Genomic DNA, 15,417 nt, shown 5'->3' with positions numbered 1-15,417 from the left:
GTACTAAGCAGCAAGATCACCACTGCCCATACATCCACCATTTCAGCTTTAAGGATCTCCTGATCTAATGGTCATGTCCACAAAAATGGTTAAGAGAAGAGTTGCATACACTCTCTATGAATTACGTTATACAATCTTTATGAACTTTTCAGAATGTGTATTGTCTTTTTTTTTGTAATACTTTCAATCAGGGATCTTAAAAAAAGACAACTTCAATGTAAGAAATTTCTCTCAAGCAAAGGTAGTGTTTTAAGAATAGTCAGTGTACCAGTTTAAGGTTGTTAACTTTTCTTCTCTCTCAGGGCTAACTGTATTGAAGAGGGTTCAGTACTTCGAAGATTCCTTTTGTGAGTTTCTTATCTTCTACCTCATGCCAGTGTTTTAAAATAAAATGCATTTTAAGTGATGTCATTGACAATAAGCCTAACATATGAAATATCTGTTGGTATTGGTTAAGATTTAATGTAACTTTAAATAAATTAAATGATTCTATGAATTGTATTATTCGAGTTAAAATGTGCTTCTAAAATAAATAAGCAGTGTATTTCAAAAACTGTGAAAGAGCTTGATTATGATAGGAATAACAGGCAGAATGTCTATTGTTCTTGCACTTTCTTAAATTCTGGGTAGTAACAAATTGCAGGAAATAAATGTACCTGAAGATATTCTGAAAAATGTAGCCTTAGGAGATAGAACCAGTTACAATGTGGACAACATTTCAACTCCAGCTTTCTAGGGGAAGTAATCAATCAGTGGATTCAAGGAAATCCAGGAGTTTGATGTATAATCATACTTGGTAATGGTGACATAAACGTTAGCAATAACAAACTAAAGTGGAATGGAGAAAATGGTATTAAAGTAACAGATGTAGTGGATGTTCTAGTAAGATCAGAATACAACAGTAAATGCTGAGAGGTTAACAAAACCGGAAGATAGAACTTTCAGTTAAATTAAAAGAATGAGAAGGAATCGAGGACCCAGGGAACATACTTCACAATGCAAATTGAGAACAAAAAGAGCATGCGAAAAGATATGAGAATCAATAGTTCAGGATGAAGAAAAATCTCCTCACAATAGCACGAAATTCAAAGAAAAGAGGATTTCTTAGCAGAAACAAGTATAGAGATTTAACTAGAATGGCTATGAGGTTCTGGAAAAAGAGGGAAACATTTCCACAAAAGTAACTGAATCTCTCATCCAGTCATATAAATCCTGCTTCTTAAAAGCAACATAGTTTCAGAAACTTGCCTTGCTCAAGACCCCCAAATTTATATAAAAATTTTTATATAGTGTCACCTTTTAAGAAGCAGAAGAACAACAGCCTAAATTGGGATGTCTCATCTCTCTGAACTTGCCACCTCTCCTGTGCTTGAGGGTTGTTCTGATTTGTAAAACGATTGTAGAAATATGACAAAACTAAAGATAGAATTATATCACAACAGAGTTCTATAATACATCAGTTTAATTATATGACCATTAATGCAGTATCTGCCTCAATAATTTCAGATAATAAAAAATTATGGTATAACGATGGTTTAAACTGATTCAGTCACAATTTGGGGGCTTATTTATCAAGAGTGAAAATAGAAGACTATTAAAAATAGCTAAAAAGATAACACGTATCGTAGTGCTTACTGTTTCTGTAACTGTTGGTAAGGCTTACATCTAAACTGATGCAGAATTCTTAATGGCATTGGAATAGTCCTTTTCTCAGCCCCAGGGTATGCTCAGGTACTATGAGTCTGGAACAGCCTGGCTGTGGGTACCACTTCTTGTCTTCAGCTGTGACTGCGCAATATCAGCAAGTGCACTTTGTATCTTTTCCAGAAGCATGTCCCCTCGATAAACAACATCTTCCAGACATGTAGCAGCTTCGTGGTTTTCTTCTTCTAGCTTATACAAGCTAGCAGCCTTTATAAGACATAAATAAATAAAATTTTTTGAGAAACGAAAAACTTGGAGATTAATAAGAGCTGAGAAGGACAGCAACTGCAGTAAAAGTATTTACTTTTACATCCCGATAATCACGCAACTACTGTAGATTTTTCAGTGGCAGAAATTTAAAATCAGTTAACTTTGAAGCGTTTTCTTTGTATGAATTATTTTTAAAAATGAACTTTCAGAGGCGGAGCCAACATGGCGGCGTGAGTAGGACAGTGGGAATCTCCTCCCAAAAACATATATACTTTTGAAAATACAACAAACACAACTAGCCCTAAAAGAGAGACCAGAAGACGCAGGACAGTGGCCAGACTGCAGCTACACCAGCGAGAACCCAGCGCCTCGCGAAGGGGGTAAGATACAAGCCCCGGCCCCGCGGGAGCCGAGCGCCCCTCCCCCCAGCTCCCGGCGGGAGAAGAGTAGGCAGAGCGGGAGGGAGACGGAGCCCAGGACTGCTGAACACCCAGCCCCAGCCATCCGGGCCAGAGCGCAGACACAGTATATGCCCAGGGGGCCCTGGATACTGGGAGAACAGGGGGTAGACCTCAGAGCGGGTGCTGAAGCTGATGCCCCTGTGACAAAGAAAAGCGGGGGCTTTTTTGAAAGTCTTAAAGGGACAGGGACTTAACAGCTTGACGGAAACAACCCAGGTCACAGTACAGCAGCTGGAAATTACAGGGAAAACCGGGTGCACTAACCCCCTGGGCAACAGCTCTGAGACCCCTCACGGAGGCAAACAGTCAAGCAGCCCCCCCATCCATCACCCCACCGGGCGCTGCGAAAGCAGAGAAGCAGCCTGAGACAAATTCCGCCCACAGAAAGGGAAATTTCTCCCTTCCGGCCAGGCAAGACACAAAGACCCACTCTACACGCAATTACCCAACACAAGCCAATAGGGGTCGCAGTTGCCCCAGTAAAGAAAGGCCAGTAGTAAGTGAAAATTTTGGCCCTCCCAGCTGACAGTCAATAGCACCTGTCAACATGAAAAGGCAAAAAAATATGATTCAGACAAGACTAACCCAGACAGCTTCGGCATCTGCTACATCTTCCCCTGAGAAGGAATCTGGGGAGATAGATTTAGCCAGTCTACCTGAAAAAGAATTCAAAACAAAAGTCATAACCATGCTGATGGACTTGCAGAGAAATATGCAAGAACTAAGGAAGGAGAATTCAGAAATAAAACAAGCTCTGGAAGGACTTCAAAACAGAATGGACGAGATGCAAGAGACCATTAATGGACTAGAAAACAGAGAACAGGAACGCAGAGAAGCTGATGCAGAGAGAGATAAAAGGATCTCCAGGAATGAAAGAATTTTAAGAGAGCTGAGTGATCAATATAAAAGAAATAATTTAAGAATCATAGGCATTCCAGAAGAAGTAGAGAGAGAAAAGGGGATAGAAAATGTCTTTGAAGAAATAATTGCTGAAAATTTCCCCAAACTAGGGGAAGAAATGGCCTCTCAGACCACAGAGGTACACAGAACTCCCATGACAAGGGATCCAAGGAGGGCAACACCAAGACACATAATAATTAAAATGGCAAAGATCAAAGACAAGGACAAAGTATTACAAGCAGCCAGAGAGAAAAAAAAGGTTACCTACAAAGGAAAACCCATCAGGCTATCATCAGACTTCTCAACAGAAACCCTACAGGCCAGAAGAGAATGGCATGATATACTTAATGCAATGAAACAGAAGGGCCTCGAACCAAGACTACTGTATCCAGCACGAATATCATTTAAATATGAAGGAGGGATTAAACAATTCCCAGACAAGCAAAAGTTGAGGGAATTTGCCTCCCACAAACCACCTCTACAGGGCATCCTACAGGGACTGCTCTAGATGGGAGCACTCCTAAAAAGAGCACACAACAAAACACCCAACATATGAAGAAGGGAGGAGGAGGAATAAGAAGGGAGAGAAATAAAGAATCATCAGATTGTGTTTATAATAGCTCAACAAGCGAGTTAAGTTAGACAGTAAGACAGTAAAGAAGCTAACCCTAAACCTTTGGTAACCACAAACTTAAAGCCTGCAATGGCAATAAATTCATACCTTTCAATAATCACCCTAAATGTAAATGGACTGAATGCACCAATCAAAAGACACAGAGTAATAGAATGGATAAAAAAGCAAGATCCATCCATATGCTGCTTACAAGAGACTCACCTCAAACCCAAAGACGCGCACAGACTTAAAGTCAAGGGATGGAAAAAGATATTTCAAGCAAACAACAGAGAGAAGAAAGCAGGTGTTGCAATTCTGGTATCAGACAAAACAGACTTCAAAATAAAGAAAGTAAAAAAAGACAAAGAAGGACATTACATAATGATAAAGGGCTCAGTCCATCAAGAGGATATAACCATTATAAATATATATGCACCCAATACAGGAGCACCAACATACCTGAAACAAATATTAACAGAACTAAAGGAGGAAATAGAATGCAATGCATTCATTCTAGGAGACTTCAACACACCACTCACTCCAAAGGACAGATCCACCAGACAGAAAATAAGTAAGGACACAGAGGCACTGAACAACACACTAGAACAGATGGACCTAATAGACATCTACAGAACTCTACATCCAAAAGCAACAGGATACACGTTCTTCTCAAGTGCACATGGAACATTCTCCAGAATAGACCATATACTAGGACACAAAAAGAGCCTCAGTAAATTCCAAAAGATTGAAATCCTACCAACCAACTTTTCAGACCACAAAGGCATTAAACTAGAAATAAACTGTTCAAAGAAAGCAAAAAGGCTCACAAACACATGGAGGCTAAACAACACGCTCCTAAATAATCAATGGATCAATGACCAAATCAAAATGGAGATCCAGCAATATATGGAAACAAATGACAACAACAACACTAAGCCCCAACTTCTGTGGGACGCAGCAAAAGCAGTCTTAAGAGGAAAGTATATAGCACTCCAAGCATATTTAAAAAAGGAAGAGCAATCCCAAATGAACGGTCTAATGTCACAACTATCAAAATTGGAAAAAGAAGAACAAAGGAGGCCTAAGGTCAGCAGAAGGAGGGACATAATAAAGATCAGAGAAGAAATAAATAAAATTGAGAAGAATAAAACAATAGCAAAAATCAATGAAACCAAGAGCTGGTTCTTCGAGAAAATAAACAAAATAGATAAGCCTCTAGCCAGACTTATTAAGAGGAAAAGAGAGTCAACACAAATCAACAGTATCAGAAATGAGAAAGGAAAAATCACAACAGATCCCGCAGAAATACAAAGAATTATTAGAGACTACTATGAAAACCTATATGCTAACAAGCTGGGAAACCTAGGAGAAATGGACAACTTCCTAGAAAAATACAACCTTCCAAGACTGACCCAAAAAGAAACAGAAAATCTAAACAGACCAATTACCAGCAACGAAATTGAAGCGGTAATCAAAAAACTACCAAAGAACAAAACCCCCGGGCCAGATGGATTTACCTCGGAATTTTATCAGACATACAGGGAAGACATAATACCCATTCTCCTTAAAGTTTTCCAAGAAATAGAAGAGGAGGGGATACTCCCAAACTCATTCTATGAAGCTAACATCACCCTAATACCAAAACCAGGCAAAGACACCACCAAAAAAGAAAACTATAGACCAATATCCCTGATGAACGTAGACGCAAAAATACTCAACAAAATTTTAGCAAACCGAATTCAAAAATACATCAAAACCATCGTACACCATGACCAAGTGGGATTCATCCCAGGGATGCAAGGATGGCACAACATTCGAAAGTCCATCAATATCATCCACCACATCAACAAAAAGAAAGACAAAAACCACATGATCATCTCCATAGATGCTGAAAAAGCATTTGACAAAGTTCAACATCCATTCATGATAAAAACTCTCAGCAAAATGGGAATAGAGGGCAAGTACCTCAACATAATAAAGGCCATCTATGAAAAACCCACAGCCAACATTATATTGAATAGCGAGAAGCTGAAAGCATTTCCGCTGAGATCGGGAACTAGACAGGGATGCCCACTCTCCCCACTGTTATTTAACATTGTACTAGAGGTCCTAGCCACGGCAATCAGACAAAACAAAAAAATACAAGGAATCCAGATTGGCAAAGAAGAAGTCAAACTGTCACTATTTGCAGATGACATGATACTGTACATAAAAAACCCTAAAGACTCCACCCCAGAACTACTAGAACTGATATCGGAATACAGCAAAGTTGCAGGATACAAAATCAACACACAGAAATCTGTGGCTTTCCTATATACCAACAATGAACCAACAGAAAGAGAAATCAGGAAAACAACTCCATTCACAATTGCATCAAAAAAAATAAAATACCTAGGAATAAACCTAACCAAAGAAGTGAAAGACTTATATTCTGAAAACTACAAGTCACTCTTAAAAGAAATTAAAGGGGACACTAACAGATGGAAACGCATCCCATGCTCATGGCTAGGAAGAATTAATATCGTCAAAATGGCCATCCTGCCCAAAGCAATATACAGATTTGATGCAATCCCTATGAAACTACCAGCAACATTCTTCAATGAACTGGATCAAATAATTCAAAAATTCATATGGAACCACCAAAGACCCCGAATAGCCAAAGCAATCCTGAGAAAGAAGAATAAAGTAGGGGGGATCTCACTCCCCAACTTCAAGCTCTATTATAAAGCCATAGTAATCAAGACAATTTGGTACTGGCACAAGAACAGAGCCACAGACCAATGGAACAGACTAGAGAATCCAGACATTAACTCAGACATATATGGTCAATTAATATTTGATAAAGGAGCCATGGACATACAATGGCGAAATGACAGTCTCTTCAACAGATGGTGCTGGCAAAACTGGACAGCTACATGTAGGAGAATGAAACTGGACCATCGTCTAACCCCATATACAAAAGTAAACTCAAAATGGATCAAAGACCTGAATGTAAGTCATGAAACCATTAAACTCTTGGAAGAAAACATAGGCACAAACCTCTTAGACATAAACATGAGTGACCTCTTCTTGAACATATCTCCCCGGGCAAGGAAAACAACAGCAAAAATGAACAAGTGGGACTATATTAAGCTGAAAAGCTTCTGTACAGCAAAAGACACCATCAATAGAACAAAAAGAAACCCTACAGTATGGGAGAATATCTTTGAAAATGACACATCCGATAAAGGCTTGACGTCCAGAATATATAAAGAGCTCACACGCCTCAACAAACAAAAAATGAACTTTCAGTTAGCAATTTCTGGATGTCTGTATGTGACTCACTTCCACATTGCTTTGAACACTACTATACTTCACATCCAGGACGTCACCCTCCTCTAGTTCTCTGCTTGGAAACAGCCAAACTGGGGAAAACCAGAAATTTCCTTAGAACTCAAAATCAAACTATATATATTTGCAGTGTTTAACAGACTACACTAGTTCACAATTAATAAAACTCCCATTTTAAAATGTATCTGTAAATTTAATCAAAGTAAAATTTAAATTTACTTGATTATTGTAACAAAAGGTATTAAGTCTATCTCCATTTCAAAATTCTCTTCTAGCCAAGTTCTAAAGGAAAATAACTTTGTACCTGTAAAGCAGCTGTAGATTCTTCACTGGGTAAGGAATCTATCAAAACATCGATGTCTTTGGCTGTTCGTGCAATCAGTGCTGCAAAAAGTTGGGCATATTCTAGAGAAAGATATTACTAATTTAGGATATTAGAGAATCTGAAAGTTTTAGAAACAGAAATTACATTTTAAATTAATGAAACCAGAAAACTTCACATACTTTTTCTGTACTGGGCTTTGAATAACAAGCAATTTTTTTTTTAATGGCTATGCATTCATTTTCATGTGCAGAATACACGTAATTTTAACACACCAATCCTATCACATGTTTAAGAATTGGCTTTAATATTAACTTAAATTAGGAATTAAACATAATGTATATCATTTCATTGTTTAGGACAATATAGTGATCACTTGAATAAAGGAATTTATAAATGGGACACCTTTCTTATTAAGGTCTTACAACTAAAATCCAGCTAAATTCATACAAATCCTCCTCTAAGGGAATAACAACCTATTATTTGATATGAACAGAATTATCAGATGTTATGTAAATTGACTGTAACAAATTGATTTCTTTATGACAATAAAAACTTGGAATATTCTCGACCATAATGACATTTTAAGAAAGGCATAAACAAGTTGAATTTCTCAATAAACCTAATTTTGAAGGATTACAAGTAGCATAGAGAGTCAAACTAAGAAAAGCCAAGAAACTCTATTTACCTTCTGTAGGATTAGCTGGCTGATCTTTGTTAATTGCTGTCTGAATATTACTGAAGGAGGCAGGGGGCCCACACTGCTGCAGCACTCCAATGGCGTTACAGAACTGATCTGCAAGCTTGAGGCCAAAGAAACATGAAAGTTAGAAAGGATGCATCAATCTTAAGGCTTTTATTGCTAACAGCAACAAGTTTCTACAATTATGATCTCGGAACAAGGGAATAAAACACAAAGGAGTAATTCAGGATAAGCCAGTTATTATAAACAATGATTAAGTATTTTAAACATACAAAGAAACTAGGTTTGGTATTAACTGAGTTGAAACTAGATGTTCAACTAGTTATTTTAAGATACTAACATTTGGTATCCATCTAGTTAAAAAGAAATACAAAATAATCTCTTTTCTTCCCAAGATAATAGAATGATAAGAGAAATCTATGCCAAGCACACATATACATGCAAAGAAAAATTTTTTAATACAAAACACAGCTTTATTTGTGGACCACAGTCTGTGAGTGGATGGACAGATAACAGAGATATGTTGTGGGGACATAAAGACCTTTGCTGCAGGGCTGTGAACAGGGAACTGGTCACTCTGACAGCTGAAACCACAGGGCAAGGAACGGTACTGAGCTGGGGTGAGGTAGGGGGCACCACAAAACCAGTGGGGGCAGAGCCAGTACCAGCCAGGGTCAGAGGCTAAGGCGACAGGCCCTTCTCTTGCCAGAGCCCAGCTCCTGCCCCATGTAGGTACTGCCCAGAGGAGATGGCATTGGTCCAAGGACTGTTCTGCCTTTGCTTGGACACCTTTGCAAAAATCTCTTTGAGACAGTTTCAAATGCCAGCTCAACCATGGTGGAATCCAGGGCTGAGGTCCCCAGGAATAGCAGCCCATTGTTTTCAGTGAAAGTGTGAGCCTCTTCCTGGGCACCTTCTGGGTGGGTACCCACAAGCATGACGATGATAGTGACCTGAGCATAGTCATAGTGCCTATGTGACACATAAATATATGCAAGCACAAGCAGGGGCTGTTTGGGGGATAGTAGTGATAGGAAAGAGCAAAGTGAATTGGCAATCTAAGTGTGGTCCCACAATAAATAAAAAAATGTGTGACTCAGGTACAGAGTACATGATCCATTTCTGAACTCAGAGGAGTTACAAACATAAAGAAATTATGGAAACAAGATCCCACTTAAGAAGACATGGACATAACCTAACTGGCCACAGATGGATAAATGGATAAAGAATTGTGGTGTGTGTTATGTGTGTATATATGGAATATTATTCAGCCGTAAAAAAAAAATAGAAGGAACGCTTGCCATTTGCAGCAACATGGACGGACCTTGAGGTCATTATGCTAAGTGAAGTCAGTCAGGCAGAGAAAGTAAATACTGTATGACTTCATTTAAATGTGGAATCCAAAAAACAAAATAAAACCAGAGAACAGACTGGTGGTTGCCAGAGGTAGGGTGAGGGGGTGCGGGTGGGCTAAATGGATGAAGAGGGTTAAAAGGTACAAACTTTCAATTATAAAAAAAATAAGTCACAAGGATGTAATTAATGTATAGTATGGGTCTGTTGTTAATACTGAATTGCATATTTCAAAGTTGCTGAGAGTAAACCTTAGAAGTTCTCATCACAAGAAAATATTTGTAACTATGTATGTATGGTGCCATATGTTAACTATAACTGTGATCATTTCTCCATATATACAAATACCGAATCATTATGTTGTATACCTGAAAATAACATGCTATATGTCAGTGATATCTCAATTTAAAAAAAAGACTGAACTTAAAGTATTTAGTTTTTCTCCATGACACAGGCTGTAAAATCCTGGTGTCCTAAAAGTATTCCTCAAGCAATTTTGAAGATTGAGAATACCAGGTCCTTACCATGTCCAAATTTAAGACTCCTGTCATCCCCACCAACTTCTCTCCATAGTCCGGACCTCTCAAACCTCAATTTCTTATTTCCAATCAATGAATAAGCATCTCCTCTAAGTTTCTTTGCCATTATCTGAATGACAGAACTCAAAGTCAACTGTTTCCTTTGTTTATTACCTAATTTGCATTGGGAATCTCCTAGTCAACTAGTCTAACTTCAGATTCTTTCATCTTCATATCCTAAAAATACAAATCTTTCCCTTTTCCTTCTATCACTGTGACTGTTGTTAGTTTAATCAACTATCTCACACCAGTATTGTTACAGTAACTTCCCTACTATTTTCTAGTTCAGTTATTTTACCCTTCTCAAAAATTTTGAGCTCATCCCCACATCATCTTTAAGATAAATTTCTAACTCTTCAGGTTGTTTCAAAGCTTCCAATAATCTAAGTCAATTCTACTTACTCATTTTCTACTACTACTCACATATACCCCACAGGTAATAAATTCATTCCTGACGACGCTGCCTTGCTCGCATTTTGCTACTTGTAATGGAGCAGTAGTAAGCGCTCAGAAGCTGGACAAACGTAGATTCTAGTTCTGGTTCTAGTAAACTGAGTAGGTTTTTCATTTTTAAATAGTAAACACTCTCACATTATAGCATTGTTATGAGAAATAGAGAGAACATACACAAAAATATACTACACAGTGGCTACCTGCTTTGTCCTTCAAAAGCTCTCCAGATTTATTCAACAAATATTTATTAAAAATCAATTCTATGACAAGCAATGCATATAGACATTATAGACACAGAGTGAACACGACATGGTTTCTAACCTCATGGAGTTCTCAGAAAAAGAAACAAACGTTATTTAAAAATTTTACAAATAATTACGATTCAGATAAATGCTACAAAGATTTCCTAATTTAATTCCTATCATTCTATATTCCGATGTACTTCAGCACTTAAATTACGGCTGAAAACACTCGATTCATTATAACTCCTTAACCGCATACTGCTTTTGCATTATTTAAATGTCTCTTGAGTACATGACATCTTCCCAATCAGACTGCAAACTCCTTAAGGAGTACTCTCGGTAAACATAATGGTGCTTACAGTCACAGTAGGAGCTCATTCTGGTTAACCTTGAGGCTTTACTCCAAAATCCAATTATCAACATGCCCACTTTGAGGTAAGGCCATATTCACTGTCCTTACTATCTATCCTCTGGTTACAAGACGTGTGTGAACATTTATAGACATTTCCCCTAAAATAATAATTCTATCCTGCGGCATCATTACAATTTGATTATTTAAAACCTCAAAGGAGTATCTTCCAGAGGGAGGTTGGCTGGCAGCCCAGGCAAGTCACCAGAAGGTAGAACTTATCTTGGTGAATTCATCACCGTTTAGGGGCTGGCCCAGCCAGCCTTGGAAGGTCGTATTTTATTCACACACCGAGCAGGTAAGTTTCCCACAGGTAGATTCACACTTTGGAAGCGTGCAGGGACTGAGGTATTAACAAGAATCCCAACTTCTTGGTTTCCAATGAGAGAAAACACTGGCAAGGAAGGCACCAAGTCCTTAAGATTTTCCAGCCAACGTATTTTCTTTCTACAGGCATCTTGTCTGGGACATCACATTGTAAACAGAACGAAAATGAGAAATAAAACTTCTAATTGAAAACTATTTTAACGTTTGATGGCAATAAGTCTATGAATCTTTTGGCGTGCACACCCTTTCCACTTAGGCATTACGGGAAAAATAATCAGAAGGATCAAAGTAAGGGGGAGGCTACTTACAAGATCTGACCACTACTAGGGGGCAGACGTTTTGGGGGGACACTGCACACTGTCATCAAGATGTCAGCTCTCCTCGAACTGATTTACGCTGGGGCGTGGCCAAGAGGCGGACCGAGACCCTTTGTCTATTGGCACCAACTAAGCTACAACTTAGCTCACCAACCTGCCGCCCGAACAAGAAAGTTTGAGCGAAGGCAATACTCTCAGCTAACATTTAAGGACAAAGATGCGACCGTGAAGCGCACGGGCAGCCTCGCGGGCTGGAAGTGATGAGGAAGAAGCACCTGCTGCTGCGTCCCCCTGTCCCCTGGCACCACTGGCAAGAACGGAAGGCTGTTCCCGGAGGACAGGAGAGGCCGGGAGGCGTTAGGTCCCGGGGGGTAGATTCCCCACTTCTCAGGCGCAGAGGCTGCTCCCGCCCGCAGCCGGCCTCAAACCTCCCAGGCGCCGCCTCCCGCCGCCGCGAGCGCGTTTTGCCGAACCACGGGCCAATCCGGCCCCCACTTCTGGGTTCGGCCTCCCCGGCCCCTTTTCCTCCCTGGTTTACCTCAGGAGAGAGGCCGACTGAGACTAAGCGAGAGAAATGGCTCACCGAGTTCACGGCGTCTTGCAGCTGTGTGAGCCGATCCGCCATGTTCCTCCCGCAAGCGACGGGACGCTGGAGCAACTGTTTGTTCGCGATTGGGCGCCTCCAGGGCAGTCGTGGCCAATCACAGGGCTGCGTTCCTGGAAGGGGTGGAGTCAATAGAAACTGCACGCGCCGCGAGGAGTGGGTGGGGCTTTCCTGAGGCTTTATTTAGACTAGATCCGCGTGTGGCTAAAGCATCCCTGGGGCCGCATTTGAGTAATTTGTGGATGGGTAGCTGGGGCGCAACTCACTTTTGAGGCCAACATCCTGATCTCGAGGTGTTAAACCTCTTTACGGTGTTAAACCCTTTACGGAGATTGTTAGGTTCTGTGTTTTTTAAGAGGAAATTTCCCTACTTTCCCTTGTATTCATTTTTAAATATCTCCTTGAACTAATTTTACATTGCTCTTGCTTTCTAGGTGGGCCACAAAACGTACGCAGCAAGCAGACAAAAATGCTTGGGATTCAGGATACCGACTCTAACTTCAACAAATCCAAATTAAAATTCACCAGGCAATCAGGAAAGGCTAGGCTCGGGTGCCCCTCTGTTGCTTTGGGTGGGTGCAGAAGACCTTACCCAAGCGGAGACAGGGTGCTTTAATTTCTTTAGTGTGGGTGTGCTGGGGAAGCTGATACGTAAGACAGAAAGCGTCCGAAACAACTACTACACTAACTATTGACTTGTCGGAAGAGTGCAGGAAAATGGAGGTCTCGCGGGCTAAAATTAGAGAAGAGCATGTGGAGTTAAGAGTTAAGGTGTGAGTGTAGATAATTTAAAAGCATCTCTTGTTTGTGTGACAGCAAGGAACTCAGCACGAGGAACACAGGAGGGTTAGTGGAGAGTGGAGGTTGCACAGTGTGTAGTCAGAAGAGAGGAGGTTCCAGCAGAGTAGGTCGGGCAGGTTCAATTTTTAAAAAGATAAGGTGTGCAGTTTAGACTTAGACTTGGGACCTATTGAGGGTTTAGGTGTGAAGAGTGGTAATAGAAACTTGGTATTTAAGGAAGGTTAGACAGGTGATAGTCTGGAAAGATATAAGCCTACTTACTATCAGCAAATGACAGGTTTGTGGACTTGGGAAGAACTCATATACCCTCCTTTCTGGGCTGATTATCCCTGATTACCCCCCTGGGGTTGGGGGAGTGCGGCAGAAACTATCCTTTGGGAACTGTGCTTGTTGGATTTACTTCAACCCTCCATTGGAAGCTCCACTTCTACTTCCCACCCTCCTCCTCCCCACAGACCCCCAAACAATCTACATACCTGCTAGAACCTAATTAGGAACCTCTCTAGGTGAGTGCCCTCCCACAAAGGGATTAATGAGAGAGAACTCTCATTTGCTTAACTCTAATATGGGGTGATCTTGTGACTTTCTCCTCTCACCCCCAGTTGAGATTGTACCTTACTGAATGCCTGCCGTGTGCCAGGAAGTATGTTGAGTGCTGGGTTGGCAAAGATGAATAAGCCAGGGGGCTCACTGGGAGTAGGGTTTTGTAGTTATTCAAAATGAGATGAGTAGGACCTAGACTAGGATGTTGACCCTGATTAGAGAAGAAAAAAGGTTAATTTTGAAGTAAAAATTAACATGAATTGGTGCCTGATTGGATACAGAGGGATGAATGAGAGAGCCCACTAAAGAATAATATTTAGTACCCGGATTGAAGAGAACTTGGGCCCTGGGATAGAGAAACCAGTTCAAGACAACTTATATTATGGCCCGGCTTTTGTCCTGTCCTTATCTTCCCTGAAGGTTTTCAGTAGCTCCGCAGAGACCTCAGGTTGATGTCCAGCCATCACTGCCTGGTTTTTAAGGTTCAGTATGATCTGGCCCTAGCAAACACATCCAGTCTCCTCTCCCAATAACTTTCCGAGTGAAATAATCACTTCAGATTATTCAGCCACGGCCAGTGACCCTTGGTTTTCCTTGTCTTCTTAAGCCTCTTCTGGCCATAGACCCTTTTAAGAATCGGTTGAAAACTGTGGACCCTTTCCCCAGAAAAGGCTCTCAGAATTTTGCACACATTCATCAGGGTCTTATGAATCTCTTGAAGCTGTGGCCTTTGGAAAATAACCCTCCTGCCAAAGACACCTTCTGTGTCCAGCTCGGGATTTCTCAACAGTGGCACTAGAAACATTCAGGCTGTGTTTTCTTGGTGCTCAGGGGCTGTCCTGTGTACTGTACAATGTTTAACAGCATCCCTGTCCTCTCTGCATGAGATAGTAGCCAACCTATCTCCAGTTGTGACAACAAAAAAATATCTCGATAGTCCCAAATATCTTGGGGGGCAGGGGTAGACTGCCCCCAATTAAGAACCACTGAGCTCTTTCCTCACTCTTTATGAAATTAATTTCTTTGCTGATATTTAATTCATACTCTGTCTTTTAAAGTCTTACCTTTTCGTGTAACTTTTATGAATTATTAAGGCCCACACAGACCTTTCTTCTTTTCTTGATTTTGACACATTTTCATATGCTTCTTTATTTGCCTTTCTTGCATTCCCAGCTGGATTATAATGGTTTTAAAAACAGAAACCAAGTATTACAGAGCTCTTATCTTTTAAACACATAATTTTGTTATGTTCTTTTAAACTTTACATTATTAAAAGTTGCAAGCATACAAAAGTAGAACAGTATGAATTTTGGTATACCCATAACCTAGCTTCATTTACCAAATTATAGCCAATCTTGCGGTATTTTGATTCTTTTAATAGTGACTCTTTATTTTTTCAGAAAAAGAATCTTTAAGAATTCTTTAACTTTACATTCTAGATCCTTAACTACCTTTGTTACTTACTCAGTCACAGTTTATTAAACATCTAAAATGTTCCAAGCACTCGACTGAAATACTATAAATAAGCATTTGCTATACTAAACACC

The 15,417-nt window shown here is 40.0% G+C and overlaps 1 protein-coding gene across 2 annotated transcripts; it reads right to left on the bottom strand.

Moving 5' to 3' along the window:
* Nucleotides 1-1,444: 1,444 nt before the first annotated feature.
* Nucleotides 1,445-12,612, bottom strand: MED21 (mediator complex subunit 21). Of its 2 annotated transcripts, none has more exons than XM_036889393.2 (4): nt 12,506-12,611; nt 8,229-8,343; nt 7,523-7,623; nt 1,445-1,911 (listed from the first exon to the last, which is right to left on the bottom strand). In XM_036889393.2, the coding sequence occupies exons 1-4, from the start codon at nt 12,545-12,547 to the stop codon at nt 1,735-1,737; spliced, it is 435 nt and encodes a 144-aa protein (XP_036745288.1). In that variant the 5' UTR covers nt 12,548-12,611; the 3' UTR covers nt 1,445-1,734. The 2 variants fall into 2 exon arrangements, with proteins under 2 accessions (XP_036745288.1, XP_036745289.1); XM_036889394.2 differs by having other exon boundaries at nt 1,853-1,911; nt 7,523-7,639; nt 12,506-12,612.
* Between the last annotated feature and the right edge of the window lie 2,805 nt (nt 12,613-15,417).

The sequence above is a fragment of the Manis pentadactyla genome, chromosome 14 (assembly GCF_030020395.1).
Source record: "Manis pentadactyla isolate mManPen7 chromosome 14, mManPen7.hap1, whole genome shotgun sequence".
Classification (NCBI taxonomy): Eukaryota; Metazoa; Chordata; class Mammalia; order Pholidota; family Manidae; genus Manis; species Manis pentadactyla.
Note: the sequence above shows the minus strand (reverse complement) of the source record. Positions and strands in the feature narration are given on the sequence as shown.